The sequence below is a fragment of the Schistocerca gregaria genome, chromosome 3, assembly GCF_023897955.1.
Source record: "Schistocerca gregaria isolate iqSchGreg1 chromosome 3, iqSchGreg1.2, whole genome shotgun sequence".
Lineage (NCBI taxonomy): Eukaryota > Metazoa > Arthropoda > Insecta > Orthoptera > Acrididae > Schistocerca > Schistocerca gregaria.
The window spans coordinates 734,279,541-734,298,541 of record NC_064922.1 but is presented as its reverse complement, the minus strand read 5'-3'; the positions used below and the strand labels follow the sequence as shown (position 1 = coordinate 734,298,541).

At 43.4% G+C, this 19,001-nt stretch overlaps 1 protein-coding gene across 4 annotated transcripts in view; it reads right to left on the bottom strand.

Annotated features, from left to right (window-relative positions):
- The window catches only part of LOC126353778 (spondin-1-like), a 577,109-nt gene that overhangs the window by 280,918 nt on the left and 277,190 nt on the right, over nt 1–19,001 (bottom strand). For all 4 annotated transcript variants that reach the window (XM_050002859.1, XM_050002861.1, XM_050002863.1 and 1 more), the window contains exon 3: nt 13,811–14,117. In XM_050002859.1, the coding sequence (XP_049858816.1) occupies nt 13,811–14,117 (307 nt within the window). The remainder of the gene's footprint in view (nt 1–13,810; nt 14,118–19,001) is intronic.

Genomic DNA, 19,001 nt, shown 5'->3' with positions numbered 1-19,001 from the left:
CGCGTCCGGCCATCCTGATGTAGGTTTTCAGTGATTTCCCTAAATCGCTCCAGGCAAATGCCGGGATGGTTCCTATGAAAGGGCACAGCCGACTTCCTTCCCCGTCCTTCCCTAATCCGATGAGGCCGATAACCTTGCTGTTTGGTCTCTTTCCCAGACAACCCAACCGAACCCACATGTACCAACGACCATTCAGCTGTTGCCAACACTACTGGTCGAGAAATGGAAAGCCCTACCACAAGAACTCCTTACCAACCTCGTGGCCAACAAAATGGTTCAAATGGCTCTGAGCACTATGGGACACAAAGCAGCAAGACACAAAGGAATTAACGCCATTAGCTGCCAGTGGGCGTTGATTCATGTCAATGGGCCAAGTTGAAAACTTGTGCTGGCTTGGGATTCGAACTCCAGTGAGCCGTGGCGCCATTAAGTTAGTACACTGTTCTCTCTGGCGCCGCTAGTTCAAGGGCACTATCGACTATCTCTCTTTTGGCTCCATTGCCAATATCTATGAGGAAGGTATCTGTGGGTTGTGTCCTTCGAAAGTCTTTGCTTGCCGATTTATATACGCTTTTGAGAGCCTGAGAGGAGGAGGCTCGAAGTTTAGGGATTGGCAGTAGCGTCGCGACAAGAAATGGTCACTAGGTCGGAGCAGCCATAGCCACGAGCTACGCAAGGAGGGCCTGCGCAGAGGGACTACAAACAGCAGACTACAAACAGCAGACCGACATTCCGTTGGTAGGTTGGCAACATTCATGGAGCAGACAGCTTGTGGCCTGGCTGCCTTCTTCCACCTGGCTTTCATCGGCACCACTCAGTAACTGCCGTGACACACTGTGGATCAATGGAATTGCTTTCTGATAAAGAGCAGTAACATTATGTAATCCTCTTGTGATCTGTTTCGTTATCTACCTGCCCTCATAATTATTACCCGGTTTGTATGTGACCCTCAGGGTTTTACTCGGTCGGCTCTTTGGTCATAAATATAGGCAGTAGTATTGTACTAAGACACTAGTTGTCGTTTGACAATTTGTTCTGCTATTAAATTGCCTTTCCTTTCTGAATTATACCCTATCATTAATGTTCTAATGAATCAGCTCCTAGCTGTAAATACAGCCGGAACAATTGTACTAAGGCGCAGGTTGTCGTTAAAGAAAACAGGGGTCTTGTGGTTAGATTTAGATGTTAACCGGTTCAGTTCGTTGACTGTAATTGCATTAGTTCTAATCTGAACACCCTGTTGTACTAAGCTGTCCATTGCTGTCTTTGAAAGACCAGGTCATTATTGGTGTATTTTTAACTGTATCTTGTGTTTCTGCTGAGTGAGTTTGCTTGTAATAAGTGTTCACAAGTAATGTTTTAAGACGTTCCTTCAGAGTGAACTTAATAACTGACAATGAGTTTAGCTTGAAAAATATTAACAGCCCACTGTCATCAGGGCTTTTGTCAAAGTAAGATTGTCAAAAGGGACATGTTAGGATCCAGTCGCGCCTTGGTTGCTGATTGACATTAAGAGGTTGCTTGCTTTGAAGTAAACCTTGTAAGATGGTAAGAACTAGGCCCCTTACATGAAGTCATTAAAGATCACCGAACTCAGTTGAATGAACAGTAGGGCTGAACAAAAACGACTGACAAGGCACAATGCGTCTTGTAGAGGGTATAGTATGGGCGTATTGGAATAATTAATGTTGAGTGATGGTTTTAAAGTGATTCATGCAACATGAAAACTTTGTGGAAACGCATCGCTTTACGGAAGGATAGTTTATCCCAGAGAAGTATTCAGAGTTGACCGCGGCCAGGTGGTGACGCGTGGCTGGGGAGCGGCGAAGAGAAGCGAGAATAGGCAGCTTAGGGCAGCTCAAACACTGAGAAAGCGGTAAAGGGGCGTGGCCTCCAGCTGCCTTAAGATGTGTTACAGTGAGGGGGTGGTTGACCCCATGCTGGTGTATCAGGAAGCAGACCGAGAACTTGTATGCCTGTTGATAAATGTCCATTGTCCCGTTTTCAGTGAAACATGTGAGGAAGCCGCGCAAAACTACGCTGGAGTGGTCAACAGAGGCCAAAATATGCGTGTTCGTGACTGTAACAACTTCACGCTGAATTCACGGTCTGCAGAGTCTGAAGTAAATCAGGTGAAGAGTGAGAGAATGAAATACGCCGGCCTCTGATGGGAACGTAGGACCAAGGAATTTGAAGTACTCTCCTGGGAGTAGATTTCGAAAAAAATGGCGTTTTATGCAGATGCTAACCTTGATGTGTGGCCTGGGAGGAGCTAAATAGCAGAAGCCGAGAGGAAGGGAAATTTTTTGGGAATTTGTTCACTTCCCAGAGCAGGCATTGGTTGGCGCTGGGAAGGGATGCATAATTAACTTGACTTGTGCTGCAATTGCCATATGTGATTTTGCTGGAGGGGAAACCGAGGTGAAGAGCGGACTGTCTTCGTGGAAGTGTTTCATTCCCAGCTTGCCTAGAGTGCAGACGTGGCGTTCTTTGCTGAGCTTCCTTAGAGAGACAGAGCGTCTCTGCAGTTTAGGACTTAGCAAACAGAACGATTTACAGAGCAAGATAGTTAGCATCAGGAGGCTGGCGACGTCCGCACAACGACGCCGCTCCCCACGCTGAATTCGGTGATATTGCGCCCATACCAGCTTGAGTTAGGCCACTGGTTAATTTGCTGGATCATGTCGGAAAAGTTTCCACGAGGGTTTCATGGGCCGTGTATTGTAGAATTCTTCTCGCACTTCGCATTACACCTGGGTCAGTCGATAGGAACTAATTTCGATTTCTCGCGCTTTACTCCACCTAAATGCAATTTGTTCCCACTGCCTGTTAAGAGGGTCATGTAATGTGATGATTGGAGGTCGTGAGTTAAAATAAGTTTGTGTTAATCAACTGCATCTGTTTTCAATGAAGTAGTTGAAATCCCAAGTCACTTTCTTAATTAATTTTTTGTTCAACATTTGCATCTCGTGTTCAATATCTGAATATAACATCAATGTGCACCCATTTTTAATTAAAAGGGATCAATTCTGAATCAATTTATGTCAACACCGCCACTGCAGTTCAATCAGGAGTCACAGGGCCTTATTAATTTCTTTGCGTTATCCGATATTGCGGCAGTTTTGCACTCTCTGTTGATCTGTTAGTCAATTAGCTGGGGTGAACACACGCCAAAACCAGATAAGTGACCGGTGGGGTGTTACAGCCTTATAATTGTCACATTGTTTCCTAGTCGTTTAACCTTTAAGCACAGGTGCGCATCTTAATCCCGAACCTCTCGACATACAGCTTTCAGATTAAAAGTTACGTAATCTGTTTTGAGTAATTGAATCACTCTTGTCATCAATGGTGCTTATATAGTTTTAATGTGTTGCAGAAGGGCATTTAGTAAGAGAAACTGTGTCCAGCGCTGTAGTGAACACCACTGTTTCACCCGACCGCAGGTCCGGTCGTCTTGTAATTATTGTAATATTTTTTGCTATTTTGATTTCTCTTGAAAAGGCTTATAATTTTAAAAATTTGTTCATTTTGTAAAAAAAGGAAACAAAATTTGCAGTTATATATTGTTAAATAAACAGGTTGTGTGAAAAGATAGTTATATTGGTGGGTCCTCCCTTCCACGTTTTCCTTAATTCCAGTGAGTATCACTTCTCACCCAGTATCCTGCTTACTAGGCAGATGCGCTGATCACTACGCCATCTGGACACAACCGCACGGAATTCTCTAGCGCACCTCCCATCCAATCCAAATTCTCAACTTATACCACTCTCATGTTGTGCCCCCGTTCATTAGTCTCATTACTCGCGGCATCTCGCCGATTTCAGTACGAATTCGAGCTTGATGTGCATCTGCACTGAAGGGATCATGGGTAGTCATCACCGTAATTATAAATAAAACGGTAGCAGTTCTTCCTATGTGTGGTTCAAATTTCTTCTTGCTATGTTATGTGGGAGTGACACATCACGCGAAAGTAAATTTCGCATGCATACTAGTGTAGTACCCTACATGCACAGTAGTGAAATACCATAAGGACAAAAGCGTCGTAAACAAGGTAGCCTACAATAAACGTAGTTCTTACTATAATGGTGAGAGAGGGATATCATGATACATTAAGGTAAAGGAGTATCATAGAAACTGGAAGTTACTAAAAACTGGCACAACTTTTGCACAATATTGTCTAGAACTCTTACAATAATACACAATAGAAGTGAAATTTTTGTAATCTGGATAAGAAACACAGAAACTTACTGCTCTGGAAATATGAATTCCCTATCACGTTCCTCGAAAGACTGTAGTACGATTCTGGCATTTCGAAGCGGACAGCCACCCCACTGGAAGATGCCATCCCCGATGGGGAAGACATCAAGTATAAAGAGAAGCAGGCGATCGGCAATAATGTTCACGTAGTCCACAGTTGTCACGGTTCATTAATACTTCTTATGTCTTCTGTAGTAGATAGCGATACTGGCACAGGATTGGTTCAAATGACTCTGAGAACTATGGGACTTAACATCTGAGGTCATCAGTCCCCTAGAACTTAGAACTACTTAAACCTAACTAACCTGAGGACATCACACACATCCATGACCGAGTCAGGATTCGAACCTGCAACCGTAGCGGTCACGCGGTTCCAGACTGAAGAGCCTAGAACCGCTCGGCCACACCTTGGTACAGGATTATCAGCTTATTCCCCACTAGCAGGTGCTATCGTGCACAGAGGAATTCGGTAGATTTAGCTATTTTATCATTAAACTAAGTGGGTTTAGCCTTCGATTACTGCCACGACTCCCAAGTGAATGTCCCCAATAGTATAGTAATATTTTCACGGCTCTATGACCGTGGTGCAGGGTATGTTACGAGCATCCGCACTCCTGGATGAACGCAGTGTCCAGGCACGAACACCAACCTGGTGAAACAAGAAACGGGATTCATCCGAACAGAGAACACGTTTGCATTGATCCATTTTTCAAACATCTATGAAACTGTGCCCATTGCAATCGTAACTGACGATACAGCTGGATCAGCATTGGAACACGTAGGGGCCATCTTCTGCGGAACCTGATGTTCAGTCATGTGTGCTGAAGAGGGTGCCTGCACAAGCACTGCTCTCTGTCATCGGCTCTACCACAGATCACCACCCATCCTGCTTTACAAAGAATGCAAGCCTTCTACTTCCGCCGTCCTGTGATGAGGAATGGGCGTCTTACACCTTGTTGCCTACTCGTGGTTTCATCGTCCTTCAACCACACATTTCATGTTCAGTACTCCAACCAACAGATTAAATGGCCACTGTCACTATAACCAAGAATCAGGTACTGGATAAGAAGGAGAATACGCCGGAAAAATCTTTAGTTCTTCATTTTGTGGGCAATATTTCTTTTAAAATAGCAAGAATCCTTCGTAAATGTCATGTGAAAATTATTTTTCTCCCACCATCTATAATTGCAGACTTATTACTGTGAGAGGTTGGAATTTACCAAACACCTTACCAGTGTGGTATGACTTACGAAGGACAGACCACACGCACTGTCGAAGAACGCTGCGCTGGACATCAACCTTGCGCTCACCTTTTGCATCCAAGCAAGTCCGCTATTGCTGAACACTGCATTTCCACTTAACATTCAATGGAGCGTGATAAAAATTATTATTCTGACCATAGGAGCACCTTTTTTTGGACTCAATTATTAAAGAATCCGTGGAAATACGCTTGGCTGAAAAACTGATGAACCGTGATAGCGGCTAACAGTTGGACAGTGCACGGACCCATCTTCTTCACGGTTTGTTCTAATCGAAGACTACAGAGTGCGGACAATCAGCAGCAATTCTGCGTGGCACGAATTCGACAAGTCCTTTGTTGATTTCCAGAGGTATATGGGATAAAATATCCACGGACAGCAGAGGACAGCTGAATTCCGTGGTTCCAATAGCGAGGTCCCTGCCACCATGTAATATGTCCCGTCTGTCAACTTGATCTCACGCATGCGCAGGGTTGTCGGAGAGCTCTATACATTGTAGAACAGAGCAAGCCATTGTCTTGAATGGCTCACCTGAAGATGACTGGCAGGTCCGCGGTTGAATATCGTGAGATGTGTTAAAAGATGACCAGCTGCAAGCCCGAAATTTGTTTGAACATTCTATTTGGTGAGAAAATTTTAAATTTCACATTTTCCACTGATACTCATAACAATAGTCCTCTTACAACCGAGCATTTTCACCGTTTTCCAAGTGCTCGTTCCCAGGATCTTGGCATACCAGTCTGCCATTTATCAAAGTCGATCGATGCTGCTAGCATCGTCACTAGAATGCTACCCATCCGTCTCCAATCCGCTTATATGATTTCCTTACCGTATCATGACCCCGTGACGCCACGGAGCGGCATTCAGTCTGGCCGCGGACAGTGGTCGTAGCGTTTTGGATCATCAGTGTTTATGCCTTTTGATTGTCCATGCACAGTGAAAAGTCACTAAGTATATATGGTCACTAGCTGCAATACCCGGTGAACATATTGCACAGTTGAAGGCATGAAGACTATTCCCCCTATCAGAAATATACAGGCATATATTCCACTGAACGTACGGTGTGCGTATCTATATTAAATTAATTAATCAAAGTGCGATATATTTTGGTATAGCCCCGAACGAAGAAATATGAAAACAAGATTATATCGACGTATGTTTTGTGGTGCCATCCTGATCGTATAAGGGAAGGTGATACTTGTAATGCTAGTAATCTGACTTGGCTCATAGAGGACATACCCAGAGCTTCACCTTTAAATTTTTTTGCGCTACGGTAATAAGTCACAGCTGCAAAATACTAACGCGAATTCTTTACAGACGTATGGAAAAACTGGTAGATGCGGACCTCGGGGAGGATCAGTTTGGATTCCATAGAAATGTTGGCACACGTGAGGCAATATTGACCTTACGACTTATCTTAGAAGAAAGATTAAGAAAAGGCAAACCTACGTTTCTAGCATTTGTAGACTTAGAGAAAGCTTTTGACAATGTTGACTGGAATTCTCTCTTTCAAATTCTAAAGGTGGCAGGGTAAAATACAGGGAGCGAAAGGCTATTTACAATTTGTACAGAAACCAGATGGCAGTTATTAGAGTCGAGGGGCATGAAAGGGAAGCAGTGGTTGGGAAAGGAGTGAGACAGGGTTGTAGCCTCTTCCCGATGTTATTCAATCTGTATATTGAGCAAGCAGTAAAGGAAACAAAAGAAAAAATTGGAGTAGGTATTAAAATTCATGGAGAAGAAGTAAAAACTTTAAGGTTCGCCGATGACATTGTAATTCTGTCAGAGACGGCAAAGGACTTGGAAGAGCAGTTGAACGGAATGGACAGTGTCTTGAAAAGAGGATATAAGATGAACATCAACAAAAGCAAAACGAGGATAATGGAATGTAGTCAAATTAAATCGGGTGATGCTGAGGGAATTAGATTAGGAAATGAGACGCTTAAAGTAGTAAAGGAGTTTTGCTATTTGGGGAGCAAAATAACTGATGAAGTAGAGAGGATATAAAATGTAGACTGGCAATGGAAAGGAAAGCGTTTCTGAAGAAGATAAATTTGTTAACATCGAATATAGATTTATGTATCAGGAAGACGTTTGTGAAAGTATTTGTTTGGAGTGTAGCCATGTATGGAAGTGAAACATGGACGATAACTAGTTTGGACAAGAAGAGAATAGAAGCTTTCGAAATGTGGTGCTACAGAAGAATGCTGAAGATTAGATGGGTAGATCACGTAACTAATGAGGAGGTATTGAATAGGATTGGGGAGAAGAGAAGTTTGTGTCACAACTTGACTAGAAGAAGGGATCGGTTGGTAGGACATGTTTTGAGGCATCAAGGGATCACCAATTTAGCATTGGAGGGCAGCGTGGAGGGTAAAAATCGTAGAGGGAGACCAAGAGATGAATACACTAAGTAGATTCAGAAGGATGTAGGTTGCAGTAGGTACTGGGAGATGAAGCAGCTTGCACAGGGTAGAGTAGCATGGAGAGCTGCATCAAACCAGTCTCAGGACTGAAAACAACAATAACAACAACACGGTACTCGCATGTGTTATCCATTTATCCGAAGACGATATTTATATGTTCACTGTATTTTTCATATACTCAGAACTGAATGCCTATAGTTCTAAATTCTAGTTTCTACATTTTATACATACTGTAATTCTCTGATGTTCGCGTAGAATGGCCGTTATTTTTCTATTTTGTTTATTTCGCATTTGACGTTGATTGGTTGATTCACGCTTTCTAATTGAATTTGCTCTAATTCGCGTCTTTTCGTTAATGTTTGGTTTTTATTTTTCACTTTACCTTTCTCTTTTTTGTTGCACTTCTACTCGAACTTTAGTAAGTCGTCTTTCTCTTTCTTCGCATCTACGTGATTTGGTATACCAAAGGCAAGTGTGTGTAAAATAAATAAAAATGAGTCATTACTAATAAATAACAATAAAAATAAAAATATTTTGAACTCCCTAGAAAACAACTGAACATAAAGAAACAAAACAATTTTTCTTCTCGGAATCTGTTTACCATACGAATACTCACGAATTACTTTTTGGTATTTTTCCTTTGATCCTCTCATGATCATTCTTAAAATGTGGCTGATGAAAACGCGTTAAGCTGCGTCTTATACCGACGATCGAAATTTGATATATTCGATTTCGATATTCCACAAGATTCGGATATATCCGATTTCGGAAATAGAAGAAATTTTGCGAGAATTTAGGTTTCTAATTATTTTAATTTTTGATAATACTGTTATTATTTGTAGCCTATGCCCAATATTATTCAGGAAGCCAAAGAAAAAATTGGAGTAGGAATTAAAGTTCAGGAACAAGAAATAAAAACTGTGAGATTTGCCGATGACGCTGTAATTGTGTCAGAGACAGCAAAGGACTTGGAAGGCAGGTGAACCAAACGGACAGTGTCTTGAAAGGAAGAATTAAGATGAACATCAACAAAAGCAAAACAAGCACAATCAATTATAGTCAAATTAAATCAGGTAATTAGATTAGTAATTGAGACACTTAAAGTAGTAGATGAGTTTTGCTATTTGGGCAGCAAAATAACCGTTTACGATCGAAGGAGAGATCGTATAAAGTGTAGACTGGCAATGGCAAGGAAATCGTTTCTGAAAAAGAGAAATTTGTTAACATCGTGTATACATTTAAGTGTTGGGAAGTCTTTTCTGAAAGTATTTATATGGAGTATAGCCATATACGGTATGAAAGATGTTACGTCTACCTCAGACGGCCCCTGTCAGGTAGACTATACTCAGGACACCCCTGTATACCATATAACATACACAAGCACTTGCAGGCGCAACCAAGAGGAAAGCAGTTCTTAAAAAATAAACAGAACTTGCTAGAGACTAAAGCGAACCTTCTTCTGAAGAGGTCGCCTCACAGACACAAGGAAGTTGGAGTACTCCGCCAACCTCCGCCGGCTTTATAAGGCCAGCGCAGCAGGCGTACAGCCAGTTCCTCGCCGAACTAAGACCAGCTCCGACGGACCTCGCCGACGCTCTTGATGAACAGTCGTCTACTTGTTATTTATTTGTTTGCATTGTGTGTATATAATGATTGTTCGAGAAGTGTAGTTCAGTTTCAATAAACGACATTATACTGAGTGTTCTATAATACTGAGCATTCTTCAAAAGAGAAACATTGACAATAAACAGTATACACAAGAAGACAATAGAAGCTTTTGAAATGTGGTTCTACAGAAAAATGCTGAATATTCGATGAATATGTCACGTTAATAATGAGAAATAGGCCTGGGGAGAAGAGAAAAGGTTTTGGTACTTTCTGGCAAACTCCTGTTCAGATGATACTTCATAGAAAATTCCGGATATGTCTCTGTTACTCATTGACACATGAAGCGCCAGTCAAAAGATTTTAGACGCTATTCGTAATTCAGTGCGAGAAAAACGATTTTTGGCACCCACACTCACCTCTTATACCCACTGCAATCGAACTCCCTTGGTAACAACAGGGAACCGGGGGCTATTTGCCAACACAACCATGAGTGGGTGGCAGTGCGTGGTCATGCAGAAAAGTGTGGCCTTACGTACACACATTATTTTTATTTATTTATTTATTTCATTAACAGTACGGAGTAACCCACAGCCTTGAAATATAAGGTAGGTCGGATGCTTCTAAATCCAACAGCAAACACTTCTCAGTATTATGTTATTAGTATACAGTGGTTAATGCTTTTTATAATAAAAAGAACATAATTTAAAAATTTCTGTAAGGTTACAGCGAATTGAGTGCTTAACAGTTATTAAAATGGTTCTATGCAATTTGTTTATGTCTTGCTTATGAGAATGTAATTTATATATGCAAATATCAAAGAAAAAAAAGAAAAATGTAATAAAATAAGTGTGGGCGAAATAATTTGCAACATGTAGAGAGAAGTGATATACTGTATCTGGATAACTAATATAGCCTGTTTAGCATGTTGGTTGGTAATGGCCTATTTCTACCTATTTCAGGTGAGAAGGTCTCGGTAGAACCTCGAGCTATTCCCATCTGAAATGGTCTGTGCTTATGTATGTGTACTGTGTGTGTGTTTTTGTGTTGGTATATTACTGGGAGTGTTGCAAGTCAGGACACTACATGATATTCAGCACCTGTTTGTTTGTCGTATTGTTGGTAGTTGCGGTATATTCTGTGTGATACATTAGATAGATATACCTGGTATTATACAGATTAAATACTGACTGAGCATTTGACAAATTGAATACATGGATTTTAGCTTTACATGAGAAATACAGTTATGTTTGTAAATTTGTTAGTAGAAAGAGAATGTAGTTCTTTGCTAGTTGAATCCATTATTCCATAAATAACTGAATACATTACATTTTTAGTTTTATACATAGTTTATACGTAAAATACATTTGATGTAGGAAATTAATTCATTGTAGGTTTAAAGAGAGAAGAGAATATACGTCTGTCTACACGTAATAAGAGGAACAGTACATTACTGCTTGTGTGCAGTGTACTTCAAACGCAATGCAATATGTTGTTGGGGAGTAGGAGCCCCGGAATAAAAATCCTTGGAGCCTTCTCCTCCCAAGCGACGTTACATTATTACTAGAGTCATAGTATGTGGTGTTGGTGTTATGATTGTTACTGCCTGTTGTGTTGTTTGTGACTGTGTTGTGACGCCGACCAGGGTGGCTCAGCGGTTCTAGGCGTTACAGTCTGGAACCGCGCGACCGCTACGGTCGCAAGTTCGAATCCTGCCTCAGACATGGATGTGTGTAATGTCCTTGGGTTAGTTAAGTTTTTTAAGTAGTGCTAAGTTTTAGCGGACTGATGATCGCCGTAGTTAAGTCCCATAGTGCCCAGAGCCATTTGAATCATTTATTTTGTGTAGTGGCGTGCAGTGTCATGAGCCGTTGGTTTGGTTTCCTTACGTGTTGATCCCTTCTGAGCCGTGTTCACTTAGTGTGTTGGTTCTTTCCTTGGTTTCGGAATCTGTGGCCGTGCTTGTGTCCTCCCATGTGATTTGTTGTGTTGTTTGTGCTTGTCTACGCCTTCTCCCATATGGGTTTTGGCACTTGTATTCTTGATGCAGTGTGTTCGATACAATATCGGCTACGCTATTTATTATGTCCCAATCATCGGGATTACGTATTATTCTAGCGATATCACTGACGTTCTGTACAGGTATCACTGGTGCAAGCGTGTTGCATAGCAGTGTGACATGTTCTAGTGTCCCAGTTTCTCCGCAAACGCATATTTCATTGTTAGTTGGTCCCATGAGGTTTAACTATACCGGATAAGGCTCATGACCTGTCAAGAAATGGATCATTTCTCGGCTTGGTTCGACATGTTTCAGTTGTAATCTTTCGCGTACGCCAGGAAAGAAAGAGTATACTCGGCGACCCTTGTCGGATGCGTCCCACTCTGTCTGCCATGTCTGAATCCACCATTGTTTCATTTGTGTTTTGTTTATAATGTTGGTTACTGTAATTTCACCGAGCGAGGTGGCGCAGTGGTTAGCACACTGGCCTCGAATTCGGGAGGAGGACGGTTCAAACCCGCGTCCGGACATCCTGATTTATATTAAAAAGCTGAAAACTGGCCACGATTGCGAAAAAAGCACATAATGTTAACACAGGTTTCGGCGTAGATAACTACACCTTCTTCAGAACAACAATAAAACCCACAAGTGCCTAAGAAGACCCTTGTCCATCATTAAAAGAAGACCATAGCTATACATTAATAAACGAAAAAGAAAAGAAAAACACAAACAGTACATATGTACAAAGTCAAAACCACTGCTTAACGTAATAGTGTACGCTCCACCTCACACCAACCTATGCTCGATTGGCCATGGCCCGCCATAAACTGCACCTACAAATGGTCGCTCACTGCAGTTAATGGCGAGTCATAGCCCATCGAACACGGGCCGATGTGAGGTGGAGCGTACACTATTAAGTTAAGTAGTGGTTTTGACTTTGTACATATGTACTGTTTGGGTTTTTATTTTTCGTTTATAAATGTATAGCTATGGTGTTCTTTTAATCATGGACAAAGGTCTTCTTGGGCACTTGCGGGTATTATTGTTGTTCTGAAGAAAGTGTAGTTATCTACGCCGAAAGCTGGGTTAACACTAGTTGCTTTATTCGCAATCGAGACGAGTTTTTAGTTTTTTAATATACAGGGTGTTGCAAAAACTACGGTCAAACTTTCAGGAACCATTCCTCACACACAAATAAAGAAAAGATGTTATGTGGACATGTGTCCGGAAACGCTTAATTTCCATGTTAGAGCTCATTTTAGTTTCGTCAGTATGTACTGTACTTCCTCGATTCACCGCCATGATTTCATACGGGATACTCCACCTGTGCTGCTAGAACATGTGCCTTTACAAGTACGACACAACATGTGGTTCATGCACGATGGAGCTCCTGCGCATTTCAGTCGAAGTGTTCGTACGCTTCTCAACAACAGATTCGGTGACCGATGGATTGGTAGAGGCGGACCAATTCCATGGCCTCCACGATCTCCTGAACTCAACCCTCTTGACTTTCATTTATGGGGGGCATTTGAAAGCTCTTGTCTACGGAACCCCGGTACCAAATGTAGAGACTCTTCGTGCTCGTATTGTGGACGGCTGTGATACAATACGCCATTCTCCAGGGCTGCATCAGCGCATCAAGGATTCCACGCAACGGAGGGTGGATCCACGTATCCTCGCTAACGGAGGACATTTTGAACATTTCCTGTAACAAAGTGTATGAAGTCACGCTGGTACGTTCTGTTGCTGTGTGTTTCCATTCCATGATTAATGTGATTTGAAGAGAAGTAAAAAAATGAGCTCTAACATGGGAAGTAAGCGTTTTCGGACACATGTCCACATAACATATTTTCTTTCTTTGTGTGCGAGGAATGTTTCCTGAAAGTTTGGCCGTATCTTTTTGTAACACCCTGTATTAACCAACGATTGCTGACGCGCTGCGATGTTAAAGGTTCTTACATCCTGATTTAGGTTTTCCGTGATTTCCCTAAATCACTCCAGGCAAATGCCGGGATGGTTCCTTTGAAAGAGCACGGTCGATTTCCTTCCCCATCCTTCCGTAAACCGTTGGGACCGATAACCTTGCTGTTTGATCCCCTCCCCCCAAAACAAACCAAACGGTAATTTCGATGACCTTATCGAGCCTGTCCGTCTTAAGCCAGTATTGTTATGTCTATAGGACGTGTCCCCATCACAACGCAATGTACACACACTGGAGTTACCTCTATTTGGGATACGAAACGTGAGCGAGCCCGAGTACGCACCTGAAGACGACGCAGCCGCTGCCGGCGGGAGGCGCCGTCCACAGGACCTGCACCTCGGCCTTGGGCGAGGTGGAGGTCTGTGTGACTGTGTTGGGGCAGCGGTCGCTGAAGCGCGTGAGCGCGTCGCCGTACAGCGAGAAGGCGCCCGCGCCGTGCGGCCCGCGGCCGTGGTGGCGGTAGCGCGGCGGCTCGGCCGGCGGCTGCTCGTCGCCGCCCGCCAGCGACGCCTCGCCGCCGGGCTCCGCCGTCAGCATGAAGCCCGTGAAGCGCGACGGCGGCCGCAGCTGCCGCGACGCCTGCAGCTTCACTGCCGGCACACAGCGCAGCCCGTCACTCGCCGTCTCTCTCCGTACACACTCAAGTCTACATCTACGGAGGTGCATTCAAGTTCTAAGGCCTCCGATTTTTTTTCTAATGAACTACTCACCCGCAATCGATGAAACTGGAGTTACTTCTCCACGTAATCGCCATGCAGACGTACACATTTTTCACAACGCTCACGCCATGATTCTGTGGCAGCGGCGAAGGCTTCTTTAGGAGTCTGTTTTGACCACTGGAAAATCGCTGAGGCAATAGCAGCACTGCTGGTGAATGTGCGGCCACGGAGAGTGTCTTTCATTGTTTGAAAAAGCCAAAAGTCACTCGGAGCCAGGTCAGGTGAGTAGGGAGCATGAAGAATCACTTCAAAGTTGTTATCACGAAGAAACTGTTGCGTAACGTTAGCTCGATGTGCGGGTGCGTTTTCTTGGTGAAATAGCACATGCGCAGCCCTTCCCGGACGTTTTTGTTGCAGTGCAGGAATGAATTTGTTCTTCAAAACAATTTTGTAGGATGAACCTGTTACCGTAGTGCCCTTTGGAACGCAATGGGTAAGGATTACGCCCTCGCTGTCCCAGAACATGGACACCATCATTTTTTCAGCACTGGCGGTTACCCGAAATTTTTTTGGTGGCAGTGAATCTGTGTGCTTCCATTGAGCTGACTGGCGCTTTGTTTCTCGATTGAAAAATGGCATCCACGTCTCATCCACTGTCACAACCGTCGAAAAGAATGTCCCATTTGTGCTGTCGTTGCGCGTCAACATTGCTTGGCAACATGCCACACGGGCAGCCATGTGGTCGTCTGTCAGCATTCGTGGCACCCACCTGCATGACACTTTTCGCATTTTCAGGTCGTCATACAGGATTGTGTGCACAGAACCCACAGAAATGCCAACTCTGGAGGCAATCTGTTCAACAGTCATTCGGCGATCCCCCAAAACAATTCTCTCCACTTTCTCGATCATGTCGTCAGACGGGCTTGTTCGAGCCCGAGGTTATTTCGGTTTGTTGTAACATGATGTTCTGCCTTCATTAAACTGTCGCACCCACGAACGCACTTTCGACACATCCATAACTCCATCACCACTTGTCTCCTTCAACTGTCGATGAATTTCAATTGGTTTCACATCACGCAAATTCAGAAAACTAATGATTGCACGCTGTTCAAGTAAGGAAAACGTCGCCATTTTAAGTATTTAAAACAGTTCTCATTCTCGCCGCTGGCGGTAAAATTCCATCTGCCGTACGGTGCTGCCATCTCTGGGACGTATTGACAATGAACGCGGCCTCATTTTAAAACAATGCGCATGTTTCTATCTCTTTACAGTCCGGAGAAAAAAAAATCGGAGGCCTTAGAACTTGAATGCACCTCGTACATCTATTTCTACATGATTACTCTGCAATTTACATTTAAGTGCTGTGGCAGAGTGTTCATCGAACCACAATCATACTATCTCCCTACCATTCCACTCCAGAACAGCGCGCGAGAAGAACCAACACCTAAATCTTTCTGTTCGAGCTCTGATTTCTCTTATTTTATTTTGAAGATCATCCCTACCTATGTAGGTTGGGCTCAACAAAATATTTTCGCATTTGGAAGAGAAAGTTGGTGATTGAAATTTTGTAAATAGATCTCGCCACGACGAAAATGTCTATGCTTTAATGACTTCCATCCCAGCTCGCGTATCATATCTGCCACACTCTCTCCCCTATTACGTGATAATACAAAACAAGCTGCCCTTTTTTTGCACCCTTTCGTGTCCTCCGCCAATCCCACCTGGTAAGTATCCCACACCGCGCAGCAATATTCTAACAGAGGACGAACGAGTGTAGTGTAAGCTGTCTCCTTAGTGGATTTGTTGCATCTTCTAAGTGTCCTGCCATTGGAATGCAACCTTTGGCTCACCTTCCCCACAATATTATCTATGTGGTCTTTCCAACTGAAGTTGTTCGTAATTTTAACTCCCAGGTACTTAGAATGTGCGCTGATATGAAACTTCCTGGCAGATTAAAACTGTGTGCCCGACCGAGACTCGAAATCGGGACCTTTGCCTTTCGCGGGCAAGTGCTCTACTATCTGAGCTACCAAAGCACGACTCACGCCGCGTCCTCACAGCTTTACTTCTGCCAGTATCTCGTCTCCTACCTTCCAAACTTTACAGAAGCTCTCCTGCGAACCTTGCAGAACTAGCACTCCTGAAAGAAAGAGTGAAAATTTCATTCTAGAAGCCTTCCCCAGCCTCTGGCTAAGCCATGTCTCCGCAGTATCCTTTCTTTCAGGAGTGCTAGTTCTGCAAGGTTCGCAGGAGAGCTTCTGTAAAGTTTGGAAGGCAGAAGACGAGATACGGGCAGAAGTAAAGCTGTGAGGACCGGGCGTGAGTCATGCTTCGGTAGCTCAGATGGCAAGGCACTTGCCCGCGAAAGGCAAAGGTCCTGAGTTTGAGTCTCGGGCGGGCACACAGGTTAAATCTGTCAGGAAGTTCCACCCAGGTACTTAGTTGAATTGACAGCCTTGAGAATTATACTATTTATCGAGTAATCGAATTCCAAAGGATTTCTTTTGGAACTCATGTGGATCACCTCACACTTTATTTAGCGTCAACTGCCACCTGCCTCACCATACAGCACTCTTTTCTAAATCGCTTTGCAACTGATTCTGGTCTTCGGATGACCTTACTAGACGGTAAATTACAGCATCATCTGCGAACAATCTAAGAGAACTGTTCAGATTGTCACCCATGTCATTTATATAGATCAGGAACAGCAGAGGTCCCAGGACGCTTCCCTGGGGAACACCTGATATCACTTCAGTTTTACTCTATGATTTGCCGTCTATCCCTAAGGTACCCCTATGGTATCTACTTCTAAGAAACTCTTGCTAGCAGCTGTTCGTGTTTCAAGTTTAACAAAAGAGAGCACTGCACTGGTTAAACCAAGACGATCGAACAAAGATAGAATATGTGAATCTTCAGGGTTTGGCGGCGTAAAGACTGTTCCATTAAGTTCCGGGTGTGCAGACGCAAGAATTCTCCTTTTTCTAATATATCCACCGTATAACGTTCAGCTATCTTCAGAGTGAGTCGCAAGACTGCCGCTCCGGTCTCGAATTAGCTGGGTTACCCTCCGTGTTTTAGAAGTAGTAGTGCCAGTTACACTCTGCCTGCTCCTCTTTTTATCTTAGGGTTTCGGAACTTGGGATTTATCTGGAATTTATTTTAGGGTCTCCATTTCTAGGGAGTGATGTAGATAGGATTTGCTTGCGAGGGATTTTGATGGTGTTGATTGTAAGGAGGTAGTACTTTTACCTAAATTCTAAAGATTCGGTCGATGGTTGTTTTTGGAGTTTTTACTTGGAGGAGGATTTCCCAGTCAAGGGTGTTGATGAGATGATAATGTGATGTGCGTGAACTCGCGTAGAAGTTGATGGATTTGTGTTGGATGAAGTGATAGATGGTCGGGTTTCGGATTTCTTCATTGCTGATATACCTATTTACATCGGCTATGATTCGAAGTACTTTATTTTGTAGCGTTTCGATTTTTGTTAAATTTGTGTCTGCGACCATACTCCATACCTCTGATCCATATAGTATGACCGGCTGAATGATTGTTTTCCAAGTCTTGATTTTTGTTGCAGTTGTAAGACCCCTTCCTTTTAGCAGGGGGTACAGCTGGTAGAGGCGTGCGTATCCTTTGTTGCACGCCTCGCTTATGTGTTGTTTGAATGTCTGGTGTTTATCTAGTTTTAAGCCTAGGTATTGGATTGTCTCTCTCCATTGCAGATTCTGGTTGTTTACTGTTAAGTTCCTGAGAGGTGGTTTACGTTTTGATGTAAATTGTCTGGGTTGATCTTTGTCTTCCAGATGTTACACCATTTGTTGACATCTTCCAAGTGGCGTTGCAGGCTGGCCACAATGTAGTTCAGATTTCTGCCACTGTGGTATATCGCTGTATCATCTACAAACAGCGCTATATTTCCTCTTGGTGCTTTCGGTATGTCGTTTGTGTATAATAGATATAGGAGGGGACCACCCTACAGTGCTAGCAGCGTCCCTTCATACTCCTGTACCGCGCAACTGCGCATGCGGATACAGATGCAAATGCACCAAAGACGTTGGTCGGTGGCAGAGACGTGCACAATGCGCGAGTACATCTACGACTCTGCAATCGATCTGTGTTGGCATGTCGATATATCATTTTGAGCTGCACTGCGACGGCGTCTTTGTGAGTTTATTACAGCAAGTGCCGGATAGAATGTGTTAATCTGAGGCCAATATGACAAGATCACCAGTTTAATCGTTACAGTCTGCAAGCGCTGTACTAAATACACTGAACTGACAAAACTTATGGGATGGATATGCACATTTACAGGTGACGTTAGTAATGCGTAGACGAGGTATAAAAAGGCAGTGCGTTGGCGGAGCTGACATTTGTATTCGGGTGATTCATGTGAAAAGGTTTCCGACGAGAAGTAACAGACTTTGTACGCGGAATGGTAATTGGAGCTCGATGCACGGGACATTATACGCTACTGGCCATTAAAATTGCTACACCAAGAAGAAAAGCAGATGATAAACGGGTATTCATTGGACAAATATATTATACTAGAACTGACATGTGATTACATTTTCACGCAATTTGTGTGCATTGATGCTGAGAAATCAGTACCCAGAACAACCACCTCTGGCCGTAATGGCGGCCTTGATACGCATGCGCATTGAGTCAAACAGAGCTTGGATGGCGTGTACAGGTACAGCAGCCCATGCAGCTTCAGCACGATACCACAGTTCATCAAGAGTACTGACTGGCGTATTGTGACGAGCCAGTTGCTCGGCCACCATTGAGCAGACGTTTTCAATTGGTGAGAGACCTGG